Raw genomic sequence first — 14,637 nt, 5'->3', positions numbered from 1 at the left:
GACCATGCGTTTTCACCCTACATGTGATACATTCAAATGTCGATAAAGTTATAAAGTCCACAATCCGCTGGATTACAGGAGGTGGGCATTCATCTTTCCAGTGTTGTAATATAAATCTTTTAGTGACAATAAGGGGACGGAGGGTCCATTTCTGCTGACCATCAGTTAATCTCCAGCAGACAGGCAGATAGTTTAAAAATACATAACATCCTCAAAGATCAATGAATAGCCTAATACAAAATTGGTATGAGTAATTACTTCCTCCCAAAAAGACTGAATAATTAGACAGGGCCAAAACATATGTTTAAGACACACACCGTGAGTTAGAACACCAGACATTTTACTTAGTCTTTTACTTAAAAGATGCTGTGGTTTCCAGTATATTCTTTTTTTTTTTTTTTTTTGCTGAACTGGCAAAAGTCACAGCTTGAGGACCATAGAAACAAGTGTAAGATTTTTTGCCATTTGCCCATTGTGTTGGCAAAATAGGGGAATTTAGCTCCTTATTCCATTCATTTCTGAGGTTTTGCATATCATATTTATTAATTGACATCAAATATTTATAAACAAATATTGTAGATTGAGCTTTTTAGGACAAGTGGAGACCATGATGAACACATGATGACCTAATACACTGCTTGATGTATCCACGTACTTAAGAGCCCGGCACACAACAAAAGGTGAGACAGTGAAGCCAGGTTTTAGCATATAAGAAGTAAAGAAATTTACAGGGAACTTCACTGTACTAGAAGGGCTTTTAGATATCTCTTACTGCCTATTATGATATGATTGTATTATTAGGATGTGTGAGAAGTTATAATTCTATACTGACCACTAAGGAAGGCCCTTCCAGGCCGAAACGCATCTGGTCCTTTTTGGATCTCATATTAGTCAATGAAAAATTGTACATCGCAGTTGTTCATGTTTGTATATATTGAATGTGTATGTTTCTGCTTTTACTAGCAGTTTCATGTTTTTAATCTATATGTGCATGCACCTTATTAAAATGTATATATTTGTAATTTTAGCATTTTCCAGCTCAACCTCTTAGGTTTGTGAACACATGAAGCCACCGTATGCTGAATGAGACCTTTGGTCCATCATTGCTTACTCAGAGTCGCAGCTCTCATCTAAAACAGAGGCCACTATGGACTGTAAACCTTTGCCAGTAAGACCATTTTAGTCCATGTATCTTGTTTTATCTGGCCAAGGGCCGCAAATAAATTATCTATCTATCAGAGGCCACTATCTTCCAACACAAACAGAAAAGCTTGTTTTGCGACATGTCCAACAATACTGGACGTGCAATGACGAAGTTCTGTCCTAGAATGGGGCTGATTAATAGGCCAATATGTTTGCTTTCTACAGTTTCTGTAGTTTACATGAAACAATGTGGTGCTTTTAGACTGCCACTGGGCCACATTTTCACAGAAAACAGAAACTTTTATGACACTATTACTGGCATTCAGAGCGCTAAACTCTGATAAGCTACACTGAATTTTTACTGTCTCTAAAACCTAAACTTTCTCAGAATTATGATGTACCATATGGCAGTGTATGTGAGAAAATGAAGGGAGATGAAGATGCCCCCCCCCCTTTGTGTCCATGGGAGTTTGGGTCACCAACAACTCTGCTTTTCAGAGCCTTTAAATTGCTGATGTTATAGTGAATGCTCCCCTCTAAAGTATACAGTCTTTTCTACATGCGGAAATACTTGTGTAGTTTCCCTGTTGCGGCTGCTGCTGTGGCTGCCAATGCCATGAAATGGCAGAGGGGCTTCCACATGACAGGTTTCCCTGTAGTTTCCTTGCCCTAGTCCCCTAGCAGTGGCTACCTCCTGCTCCACCAGGGCTTTTTCAGTTTTTCGTAAAATAGGCAATGGAATATTGCTATATTGTTATAATATAGCAAACTGTGTATTGCATTCTCTAAATTCTGTTTTAATTTTTAATAGTCTCTAGCCTCTTTCATTGCAGTTACACCTTTCCCCTCATATCTCCATAATGAAAGGGGCTAGTATTTTTTTTTTTAATGAAAGCTGGGAATTCAGAGAGCCTGATACACAGATTGTTATATATTATAATTATATTTAACTGCAGATTTTTTAAAAAAGCCCTTCAGTGGCAAGGGGAGAGAAATGGCAACTACAGGAGTAGGAAATATGACTGCCATGTAGGCAGCACTGAGAAAATTTAAACTTTCTTACCCACATGGCAGCCATCCAGACTTTAATGTGATCTTTTTCAAATATTCACAGCAAAGACATTTTGGGAAAGATTGGAGAAAAGCCTGGGAAACTTTGGTAAATGCATGAATGCACAATGATATGGGGAAGCAGGAGGAAAAAAAACTCACATGCAAACCAACAGCATTGAACCTGGGGCAAATAATCTGTGTGGAAATGATCTATTATTCAACATCAGGGCGTGTAAAGGAGATTCAGGAAAAATATTTTCACAAGATATCATTCAGCTGATTTACTGTGTTAATATTTACCAAGTGCGAGTGCAACTATCACCTTTTTGACTATATCTTTTTAATGCCTAAAGACTGCAGTCCTTCCTCATTTGAAAGTTCCTTTGAATAAACATGCTTCGAACCAGGCTGTACAAGTACTTATTAGGCTGTGATGTCCTGTGGAAATTATGTGTGTTGTTTTGAGCATATTAGCGCAGGATCAGGGATTATTAGAACAATTCTGAATTTAAGGAAGTAGATTTAAATTTCTGATGCATAACGCAGGAACAACATGATTCACAATCTGGGCATGAGACCACAGCAAGCAATTATACACCAATTAATGTCACAAGAAATGTGGGGAGAGAATAGGAAACAGTTCTGAAGATTCAGAGAGAGCCTTCTTGCAAAACATCATGTGTCAAAGAGACAGCTGACCTAGATTTATGAAAGTAGTCTTGCATAAGCGACAAACTGGAGATTTGCAAGATATTAATCTTATAGTTGCTATTGCTATATAGCCAACTCATCTCTATATAAATTATAAAAGTGTCTCAGAAGACTGGTTCCACTTCTCAGATGGATATCGCCTTAAGTGAGGAGCCCCACTATGGGAAGTGAAACATATTTTGCAGAATTATTTTTTTAAGCATAAAATATCACTGGATTGTGAATGAAAGGCTACAGTCAAGCCAATGACTGGCAAAAAACAACAACAATGAATTAAACTGAACATTTCATGGCAAATGTGGGCAGGCTAAGTCTGTAAGAGCCAAATGACATGTTACAGATGGGCACCGGCTGGCATGGGATAATCCGTGGCCACCGACACCATTTCAGATGAGAATTTCGTACTTTAAAAATAGCCATGAGGTAGGGTTGCCAGCCTCCAGGTGGTCGCTGGAGACATCCCGCTATTACAACTGATTTCCAGGCGACAGGGATCAATTCCCCTGGAGAAAATGGGCACTTTGGCATTGAAGTCCCTCCTCTCTCCAAACCCCACCCTCCTCAGGCTCCATACCCAAAATCTCCAGATATTTCCCAGCCGAAAGCTGGCAACCCTACCATGAGGGAACAGCACCCCCACACAATCTTGTTTTCATGGGAGCTATTTTGGCACTTGAAAAGGCATTTTGGGGAAAAAAAGACTGCATGGCGGCACCACACAGCAGCCCTTGCAGTAGGGTTTCCAAGTCCCTCTTCACCACCAGCGGGATGTTTTTGGGGTGGTGCCTGAGGAGGAAAGGGTCTGGAGAGGGGAGGGACTTCAATGCCATTGTGTCCAATTGTCAAAGAAGCCATTTTCTCCAGGTGAACTGATCTCCATCGGCTGGAGATCAGTCGTAATAGTAGGAGATCTCCAGCTAGTACCTGGAGGTTGGCAACCCTACCTTGCAGCAATTTTTAAACTGCTTAAATTCTAGACTCAAATGGTGTTGACGGCCATGGATTGTCCTCTGCCAGCCTCTAACATGTAGTTTGGCTCTAATAAGATTCTGATCTAGGGGTGCCAACTCCAGCTTGGGAAATGCTTGATGATTTGGGGGGGGGGGTGCCTAGGGAGGACAGAATTCAGGGAGTTGAGGCAGCTCAATGGGGATGTGACGATACTGACTTTGCCCTCCAAAGCTGCCATTTCCACCAAGGGAATGTATCTCTGTAATCTGGAGATCAATTGTAATTCTGGAAAACTCTAGGCTGCACTCTGAGTTTGGTAACCCTACTATAATCCTTAGGACACTAATTTGATGATAACTTCCAATGAAATCAGCAAGATTTAACTAGGCACAGTGGACAGAAATGAACTGAATTGTAGCCTTTTGGGTGCTTATAATGGGTTACAGGCTGTGTGTCTGCACTGAATCTCCTCTTCCTCCTTGTCTTTCCTGGTAAAGAGAGCCAGCATGGTGTAGTGGTTAAGAGCGGTGGTCTGGAGTGGTGGAGTCTGATCTGGAGAACCGGGTCTGATTCCCCACTCCTCCACATGAGCGGCAGAGGCTAATCTGGTGAACTGGATTTGTTTCTCCACTCCTACACACAAAGCCAGCTGGGTGACCTTGGCCTAGTCACAGCTCTCTTAGAGCTCTCTCAGTCCCACCTACCTCACAGGGTGTCTGTTGTGGGGAGGAGAAGGGAAGGTGATTGTAAGCCAGTTTGATTCTTCCTTAGGTGGAAGAGAAAGTCAGCATATAAAAACCAACCCTTCTTCTTCTTCTAATTACAGAGAAGCAAATGGGTGCCATGATGTTATTGCACTCAGTTTCTCTGCCTCTGCAAGCAATAGGCTATAGGTGGAGCAAGGAAACTTCACAGGCTTTTTAAAATCCCACCTGAGCTGTTTAATGGCAGGGTAGATACTTCGATTACAGATAAGCTACTTTGCTATACTAGAAGTATCGGTGCAGGAGAAGTAGGGCTGCTTCTCCCAGTTCCCATAAATCTAGTTCTGGCACATTTGCCTAAAGCTGTTTACCAGTGATGAAGATTCCCTGCTTTACTTTCATCATTGCCAACATGAATACATTCTCAGCAACAGAGCTTCTGCAGGGGGAAATTTTTGCAGTTGAGCGGTGCATTTTTGCCCTACTCCAGGCATCTGGCAGCTTTCCCTTCCCATTTCCTTCCAGACTATCTGGACAAAAACTTCCTACGCCTACCCCCATATATCCTCACAAAAGGGTAGCCCAGCTTGGAAGCCCAACCAGGAGAAAAACCTAAGTATGGAATCAGCCTAAATATTCATTACTGTAATTATTTTGTGAATATTGTAGGTATGTGTAATTGTTTGCAGAGCAAACTCTCTGTTACAGTTCTTTCTGGAGCAAGTAAATTTCATGCTATTCCCCAAGAATTTTTCTCTTCAAAAGACCTGCTCCCAAAAAACCTTAGTGTGAGATGCATTTGAATACTGCAACTGCATTTTACACAGAGGGAAAGAGAATTTCACACTCTGGGAAGCAAGTTTTTCTCCCTCCATCATACCCAACGGGTAGAGAGTCTTGCTTAGAACTATCAATAGCTGCTATATATACACCATGAATCAGATGAAGTGAGCAATGACTCACAAAAGTTTATACTGGAATAAATTTTGTTGGTCTTTAAGGTGCCATGGGACTTCTGTGTTATTTTTCTGCAACAGACTAACTCTGGAATAACCTGTCTGGTTTTTGTTTTTGCATTTAGTTCTGAATCTGGGACACTTATATTTGCTTGAATCTGTGCTAAATGCAGAAAGTACTGAATCACCATAGTATCAGAGGTTAGCTGTGTTCCCTTCTCTCTCTTTCCTATTAAACGAGACAAAAGAAGGCATAAGCTGCTCTAGAATGAAAACAGAAGGCAGCGGGCAACTATTTCCCAGTTATGTGTGGAAGATAATGGGGAGGGGCTGTGGCTCATTGGTAGAGCATCTGCTTGGCATGCAGAAGGTCCCAGGTTCAATCCCCAGCATCTCCAGTTAAAGGGACGAGGCAAGCAGGTGATGTGAATAGACCTCTACCTGAGACCCTGGAGAGCCACTGCTGGTCTGAGTAGACAGTACTGACTTTGATGGACCAAGTATCAGTATAAGGCAGTATAAGGCAGCTTCATGTGTTCATGTGACTGGGAAATAATCTAGGGCAATTTCCTGGGGAATAAACTGGTCTAGGTTCAAGCCATAGGTGTCTCTCCAGCTAAGGGAGGATCACATTGAGCCCCTGGCACTGCTGACTCCACTATCAGGCATCCTAATCCTGATGCTCAAGACATGTATGTGGGCCTTAGAGAAGCTGGAAAGCTGTGAGTGGCATCCCTATTTCAGCTACATGGCCATACATGCCCCTCATTGCTTGCCACAGTGAGGTTTATGGTACTCTGGTTCAACGCTGCTTCCCAGACGTTCTGAAAGATGCAGCAGTTGGGAAACGTGACACAATGTACAGTAGGGTTGCCAACCTCCAGGTACCAGCTGGAGATCTCCTGCTATTGCAACTGATCTCCAGCTGATAGAGATCAGTTCACCTGGAGAAAATGGCCACTTTGGCAATTGGACTCTGTGGCACTGAAGTCCCTCCCCTCCCCAAATCCCACCTTCCTCAGGCTCCGCCCCAAAAACCTCCCGCCAGTGGTGAAGAGAGATCTGGCAACCCTAATGTACAGGCATTTTTATAAACACTTCAATAGACAACTGAAAATACGACATAGGATGACTGATAAACAAGAACAAAATGTTTTTGGACATGCATGTCAGATTCAGAAATCTGCTCTCCTTAGCAATAGGAAAGATGTCTTTGAATCAGTTGCCATAGAGAACAATTCTAAGAAAGAACCACCACACTGAATTTCTGACCTTCTAAATGGCACCGTATGACTCACAATTCCTGCGCAGTTCTGTGATTATATAATTTTTCCTTATACTTAAAAAATGATAATTGCTTGATTGGCTGGTTAATGTGTTATAGTCTTCCTGCTTGGTGTTCAGTTTCATAAATATAGTTAAATGGGCATCTTTCTCGTTTCGTGCACAGACAAATTGGGCACAACAGTGCGATCTAACGAGTCCCAAATTTGAAATGCTTAAATTTTCTATTTGTATATTTTCTTTATTTCATCTGGCAAAAATAGCCCTGCACAGACAATAGTTCTGGATCTATCAAGGCATGGAGGGGGAGGGAATAGGAATATGTAGCAGGCTCCAAACTCCCTCAGTGGGTGGAGGTTGGGGCAAGGTCAGCGAGCACAATTGCTCCTCAGGGCCTTGTCACCCCCAGAATTATCACCCGCATAAAGGTAACGTTTCTACAAAAGAGCACAATCATAATGATGTCAACACTCCACCTGTGCTCTTCTGTTTCCTCTTCTGGAACTGGTTTGGTATTTCTGTAGCACTAGACACAGATTATTCTTGGGCCATACTTATTAGCAGCCTTCTCATCATGCTTGGGAAGTTGCTGCAGCTCAAAGGTAGAGGCTCTGCTTGGCAGGCAGAAGGTTCCAGATTCAGTCCCTGGTATCTCCAGTTAAAAGGACCATGAAATATGTCTTGGGTTGTCAACTCTGTGTTGAGAAATTCCTGGAGATTTGGAAGCCTAGGGAGGATGGGGTGTGGGGTGGGCTCTCAGTGGAGTATAACACCATAGATTCTACCCGCCAAAGGAGCCATTTTGTCCAGGAGAACTGATCTCTGTAGTCTAGAGGTCAGTTGTAATTCAGGGAGATCTCCAGGCCCCACCTGGAAGTTGGCAAACCTAAATATGTCATTAGAGAAAGGCCTCTTCCTGAGGCTCTGGGGAGCCGCTGGCCGTCAGAGTAGACAACACTGACCCTGATGGACCGATGGTCTGACTCAGTGCAGGCAGCTACTCTCATTCTTGCTCTCTGAATCAGCAACGTAGGAAGGCAATGGGAAGGTGATGTTGTGGTTAACATATGCAAAAAGAACAGAGATTCTGCCCCTTTAAAGGACTCTGAAACAGGGAAACATTCTGCAAATGCTGCTTTCTTTATCTTGGCAACATTGCATGGGGAGATATCACACCTGTGGAATTTCTGTTTCTCTTGGAGCACTTAAAGATCACCTTAAATAGATTACTAAACAAACTCAACAGAGATAATGTATGCAGAAAGCTACCAATTATAATGGATTCCTGTGTTGTTGTTTTTTACAAGATTTCCCATTCCACAGTCTGTGCTTCTGCCCCAATTCCTGGCAGTGTAGAGGAGCCTGAACAGTTTTTTAACAATCATGCCCAAATCTATTCCATAGCCTACATTTTGAGGCTGCTAGGGAGTTTTATCAATTTCCAGGAAAACATCAGGCCATAGGATATGTGCCAGTGATCCATTAACTCTAGTGTTTCTATAATGCACTCCAAATCAGATCATTTTGATGACTTGCATCCAGTTGATGTAAAAATGCATATTTAATTTTACCTACAATGAATGAAAAAATTATTACAAATTAAGCACATCCATTGTGTGATCAAACGTTGCCCTGCAATCATGGGGGGACAGGGTCTAGTTTTCAGGTCCATACCATGACCCTGTCTTCTTAATAAGTCTAGTTGGAGGTGACAATGTATATTTCTTGGACTTGAAGCACTTAATTAGGAAAAAACTGGTAAAATTGCTGTTTCCCCTTTACTCTCTGACTTAGAAAGAAGCCCATGTGTTTAGATTAGCACTAGAGACAAATTTGAATAACTGCTTGAATTTATATTTTCAAAAGGAGGCTGCTGTTCGCTCCATAACTTTGGTGCAAGTTGAGATGTTTGTTGTATTTGTGTGTGTGTGTAAAGTGCCTTCAAGTCACAGCCGACTTATGGCGACCCCTTTTGGGGTTTTCATGGCAAGAGACTAACAGAGGTGGTTTGCCAGTGCCTTCCTCTGAGCAGCAACCCTGGCCTTCCTTGGTGGTCTCCCATCCAAATACTAACCAGGGCTGACCCTGCTTAGCTTCTGAGATCTGATGAGATCAGGCTAGCCTGGGCCATCCAGGTCAGGGCTTATTGTATTTAGCATGGCTTAATATACTTTGTTTTCCACCTGGAGACTTTTACAGTCTGCGCATAGTAGAACATTTTTACAACACCCCAAATATCATTTTTCTCCCTCTCCTCTTTGAACATTTTTTTATACTAAATACGTAGCCTTAAGAAGAGTTCTGGAAAACATGAAAGATTGCTCTTTCCTCATGAAATTTTAGCAGGCACCAATAAAAAAATACTACACCAATGTTGTTTTTGATTTTTTCCCCCCTGATGGACCAATACCAGCAACCTGCAATTTTTGTCAGTTCCTGAGAGAGAACCTCTACCGTTTTTAACATAGCATTTTTATCAGGTAAATGATAACAGTAAAGCAGAGTCTTTCCTGAAATGCAAGAGGATTCTTCATAGCATATCGTGCCCTGTTTACCATCTGTGCCTGTTCACATTAATATGGATGATTTTTCAAATTACAGTTAGTACATGTTTCTCAAATGATGATAAAGTGATCCTAAGTGTATATTGGCTATGCAAACATTGTGAAGCTTCACAAGAACACATAATTAATTATATCAGGTAGTTAACTTGCATGAACAGGAAGCTTATGCATAAACCAACATCCCACAAATCTTTAATATTCACTGAACCACCAGACGTGAATGTGTGTGTATGGGGGGGGGGGAGGATATTCTTCACATCTCCACTCTTAACATATTTCTTGAAAGTAACATCCATGGAAGCCAATAACACTTTTTTTAAAATAACGCATTAGATCAGGGTTCTGTTAACCCAATAAAACCCATTAATCTCATAGATCATTTTTCAAGTGAGTAATTATGTCTAGGATTCAACCAGCATCCTCAATGTACCTGGAGATAAAAATCTCCTAAATAATAAAGCCCGTGCTTATCACTTTCTGTTTTAACATTTAGAAGTCTAACAGTGCAATCCTACGCTGAGTTACCCCAATCTAAGACCACTGATTTCAGTGAGCACAGACTGGAGTAACTCTGTATAGGACTTCATTGTAAATGTAAATATAAAATGACCTGAAGGCACCTCGATATCAAAAGCAGATGCTTACAGTGTTTGTGGTGAAGGAACCAGGGACAGAGCAAATAGTCTGCATGCAGAAGGTTCAAGGCTTCTCAAGTTTATAGAATGTCACCTAGCAGGGCTGAAAGCCTGGAGAAGTGCTGCCAGTCAAAGACATTACTGAGAGAAGTAGACCAATGTTTGTAAGTATCCTGATCAACCTATAGGTCTGGTCCCCACTGGTGACGTGTGCAGTTCTGTCTTTACTGAGGAGTCCGAAGGGGGCAGAAATACCAGGGATAGGACAATGTGCCTCAGTGGTAGAGCATCTGCTTGGCATGCAGAAAGTCCCAGGTTCAATCCCCGGCATCTCCAGTTAAAGAGACCAGGTGAGTAGGTGATGTGAAAGACCTCTACCTGAGACCCTGGATAGCCGCTGCCGGTCTGAGTAGACAATACTGACTTTGATGGGCCAAGGGTCTGATTCAGTCAGTATAAGGCAGCCTCATGTGTTAATGTGACTTGGCCACCTCTCTCTCTCTCTCTCTCTCTCTCTCTCTCTCTCTCTCTCTCTCTCTCTCTCTCTCTCTCTCTCTCTCTCTCTCTCTCTCTCTCTCTCTCTCTGTGTGTGTGTGTGTGTGTGTGTGTGTGTGTGTGGAGGTGTCTGTGGTGTATGCAGCCTTCAGTCTATGTTTCTAAAACAATGGGAATGGGACACATGCAAGACCCCTTCCACTACCTGACCAATATCCATTTCAGCATGCAATGGGGCTTCCTCATTATTAGTTGGAAACTATCCTGGGTGGTTCCTAGATAGCTGGCAGGGAGTTTCTTTTATCCAGTTCCAACCTCACAGTTCAACAATGGCTATCATTCAGTGCAAGTATTTAAAGGCATACTCATATGTAAATGAGCTGTAGGCTTCTTTTCTCACAGGGGAAGCCATAATCCTCAATAGAGGTGGCAACCTTGAAATAATTGATAGAGATTTAATTTATGGGGATGGAAGGGGAGGGGGAGAGTCAGTGTGGTATAATGGTTATGTCAGGCCTTTGCCCTTTAGCAGGCGTAAAGGCTCTTGACATGAGTTAGGCCAGTTTCTGGCTACACATCAAGTCCTTGGATCTCATGCCTGTAAACATCTGTGTACAGTTTTGCTCATCCTGTTTTCCACAGCTGTGCTAATGTTTAGTCTTCCTTCCTGGGAATCGCTTATCTCGGGGATGCTTAGCCCTGCTTATCTCAGGGATGCTTAGCCTGTAGTGCTTTTAAACATGTAACCTGCCTATGTTCGCCATTACCAGCCTCACCTGCCTGTGGGCAGTCAGCTCTGAAATCTGCCTTTTGCTCTCAATAAAGTCTTACTGCTTCAGATCTACCTGTCTGGATGAGTTTGCTTATGGGATGCTAGGGACAGACGCCTGATCCTGACAGGTTAAAGTGTTGGACTAGGATCTGGGAAACCCATGTTTGAATCCCCACTCTGCCATGGAAACGTGCTGGGTGACCTTGGGCCAGTCACACACTCTCAGTATTGACCCTGGCTAGTATTTGGATGGGAGACCTCCAAGGAATACCAGGGCCATGATGTAGAGGTAGGCAATGGCAAACATATCTTGCCTTGAAAACTCCACCAGGGGTTGCCATAAGTCAGATGTGACTTGATGGCCAAAAAAAGGGGGGAGGGGAAATGATTCCTGCAACTCTGAACAGAAGACTTGGAGCTGTGGAAATAATTTCTTTTTAAATCACTAAAAGATGATTTACATTTTTATTTGCATTGTTTTCTAGTTTTGTAATGCTCTTCAAATCTCAGCAGAAAAGGCAGATGATAAAGTAAGTAAATAAATAAATCCAGGGAAAAGGGCAAAGTTACAAAAACAAAAAAGGTCATTAAAATACAGATGTATTTACATAACCTAGCTTTTCAAAATCAAATTTCAGCAGCAGTGCAAAACTTTTTTTAAAAAGTACACTGCTGTTAAAAAGCTTGCTTGAATAAGGTGCTTAAATGAAGACAAGCAAATTTCGCTAGAGTGCAACCAAAGAGAATGTGCTCTTTCCAGTAACTATCTGCTCAACCTCTGAAAAGTGGGGACCCTTAGAACAAGGACTCAAAAGAGGAGAATCTCTGAACAGGTTTGTATGGGAGAAAGCTGTCCTTTAGGTAAGCCAGACACAATGGAGCAAAACATGGACCATATAAGGTTTATTACACAGTGAAAACATTTCATTGTTCCATATAAAAAATGCCTTACAATGCATAAAAGCAAACGTGTCACATTCATTTTTTGCTTTAAATCAAATACAGTTTGAACTAGCAGCAATAATAATATAGGTAAACTTACTTCAAAGTCGAGGTCCGAATAACGTGATTTTCTTCTCTATTAAGCACAGGAGGGGGAAAAACACAACCGTGTATTAACTTAATTTTGAACTGTACATTTCTGAACATCTCTATTTTCCTTAATTTAACATTGATATTTTTAGCTTAGTCTCCTTCAACATTTGGCGGAACCGCAGCAGTATGTCAATACCAGATTCCATTTGCTTACCACATAGCAGATCTCCGTAAGCAAGATACCATCTGTTAAATTACTGCTCCAATTTTTGCAAAAGCAACAGATTAGTGATAGTGTCCCAAACTAAATATCTAGAATTGTTTTTTTTCCTGCCACCAGGCAGCTTTCACAGTCACTTTATGGTAGAGGTCCACATTCACCTTGCCTGCGTGGATAATAGCAGATATTTTTTCAAATCATGGTTGATATGTTTTTAAAGGCAAAACCATAAAAACCGTCTGCTGTGCAGCTAATCATTTGCTTGTGCTTAACTGTGTAGACCTACCCTAGAAAAACCTGCTCACTACACACTGCCATCTGGTCATCTTCTCACAAGAAAGCCTTTAAAACTTGGCCATCTCAAAACATCACTAATGCCTTGTTATTATGGAGATTTCAAAGCCTGCTTTCGGACCCAACATAAGAACATAAGAAAAGCCATGCTGGATCAGACGAAGGCCCATCAAGTCCAGCAGTCTGTTCACACAGTGGCCAACCAGGTGCCTCTACAAACCCACAAGCAAGACGACTGCAGCAGCATTATCCTGTCTGTGTTCCAAAGCCCCTAATATAATAAGCATGCTCCTCTGATCCTGGAGATAATAGGAATGCATTATGAATAGTATGCATTTTGACTAGTAGCCAATGGATAGCCCTCTCCTCCATGAACATGTCCACTCTCCTCCATAAACATGTCCACTCCCCTCTTAAAGCCTCCCAGGTTGGCAGCCATCACCACATCCTGGGGCAGGGAGTTCCACAATTTAACTATGTGTTGTGTGAAGAAATACTTCCTTTTATCAGTTTTGAATCTCTCACCCTTCAGCTTCAGCAGATGACCCCACGTTCTAGCATTATGAGAGAGGGAGAAAAGCTTCTCCCTGTCTACTCTCTCCATACCATGCATAATTTTATAGACACTTTCATCTCTGTAAGTGATGTATTTTAAGTGTTTCTAAACGTATAAAGCTACTTTGTACCATCAAATCATTGGCCATCTGTCTAGGGTTGCCAAGTCCTTCTTTGCCACTGGCGGAAGATTTTGGGGGCAGAGCCTGAAGAGGGCGGGGTTTGGAGAGGAAGGGACCTCCATGCCATAGCAACTAATTGCCAAAGCAGCCATTTTCTCCAGGTGAACTGATCTCTGTCACCTAGAGATAGGGTTGCCAGGTCCCTCTTCGCCACTGGCGGGAAATTTTTGGGGTGGAGCCTAAGGACAGCAGGGTTTGGGAAGGAGAGGGACTTCAATGCCATAGGGTCCAATTGCCAAAGCCACCATTTTCTCCAGGCGAACTGATCTCTATTGGCTGGAGATCAGTTGTAATAGCAGGAGATCTCCAGCTAGTACCTCGAGGTTGGTAACCCTACATCTGACTCAATATTACCTACAGCTTCCAAGTTCTGAGGTGGACATCCTACTATCTGAGGTTCTTTGCATGAGGATGCCAGGCAGGGACAGAGTGGGACATGAAAATGGCACCGAAAAAGGACCCCACCTCCAAAGGGGGGAGGAAGAGGTACCCCCCTGGCTTGGCCCAGCTCTGCTCCCCCAAAGGAGGGAGGGAGAGACAGACTCACTGGCCACCTCTTTCCAAGCCCCCATAGGGCTTGGTTGGGCTGGGAGCCCCTCCTGTGCAGAACTTGGGCATTACTAGACCTAGGCCATGCAAGCTTCCCCCAGGCTTTGCAAGCCTTGGGCAGGCCAGGTGCCACCTCCCCTGGGCCACGCAGGCCTCAGGTGAGCAGAGCACTACCTCTTCCAGGCTATGCAGGCTTTGGCTGGGCCTCCCCCAGCCAAGCAGGTCTGTGGAAGGCTGAGCATCTCTTCATTTCGGGGGACCGAGTGTTACCTCCCAAAGCAGACCTTCTCACCAGTGGGCTGACCTGGGCCAAGTGGGGGGAGGCTATAATAGTTAATTCAGCCACTGAGGTCTCTGCCCTTCCCAGGCTCCAGGAGTTTCCCAACCTTGATCTGGCGACGTTACCACTTCATCCCCTGCTGGTGGCCGGGGGGTGGGGGACCTGGCAACCCTATGGACAAAAGTTTAAACATTGAGAATAATGATGTTTTGCCAAATATGGATATACAGGGAGAGACACTATCTTCAGACATC

General features: G+C 42.9%; 1 protein-coding gene across 6 annotated transcripts in view; it reads right to left on the bottom strand.

Annotated features, from left to right (window-relative positions):
* The window catches only part of ADGRB3 (adhesion G protein-coupled receptor B3), a 576,088-nt gene that overhangs the window by 10,498 nt on the left and 550,953 nt on the right, over positions 1 to 14,637 (bottom strand). For 5 of the 6 annotated variants that reach the window (XM_056856071.1, XM_056856073.1, XM_056856074.1 and 2 more), the window contains one exon: positions 12,311 to 12,346. The exons of the other annotated variant lie outside the window; for it this stretch is intronic. In XM_056856071.1, the coding sequence (XP_056712049.1) occupies positions 12,311 to 12,346 (36 nt within the window). The remainder of the gene's footprint in view (positions 1 to 12,310; positions 12,347 to 14,637) is intronic. 6 annotated transcript variants of the gene reach the window in all.

The sequence above is a fragment of the Euleptes europaea genome, chromosome 10 (genome assembly GCF_029931775.1).
Source record: "Euleptes europaea isolate rEulEur1 chromosome 10, rEulEur1.hap1, whole genome shotgun sequence".
NCBI classification, from domain to species: Eukaryota; Metazoa; Chordata; class Lepidosauria; order Squamata; family Sphaerodactylidae; genus Euleptes; species Euleptes europaea.
Note: the sequence above shows the minus strand (reverse complement) of the source record. Positions and strands in the feature narration are given on the sequence as shown.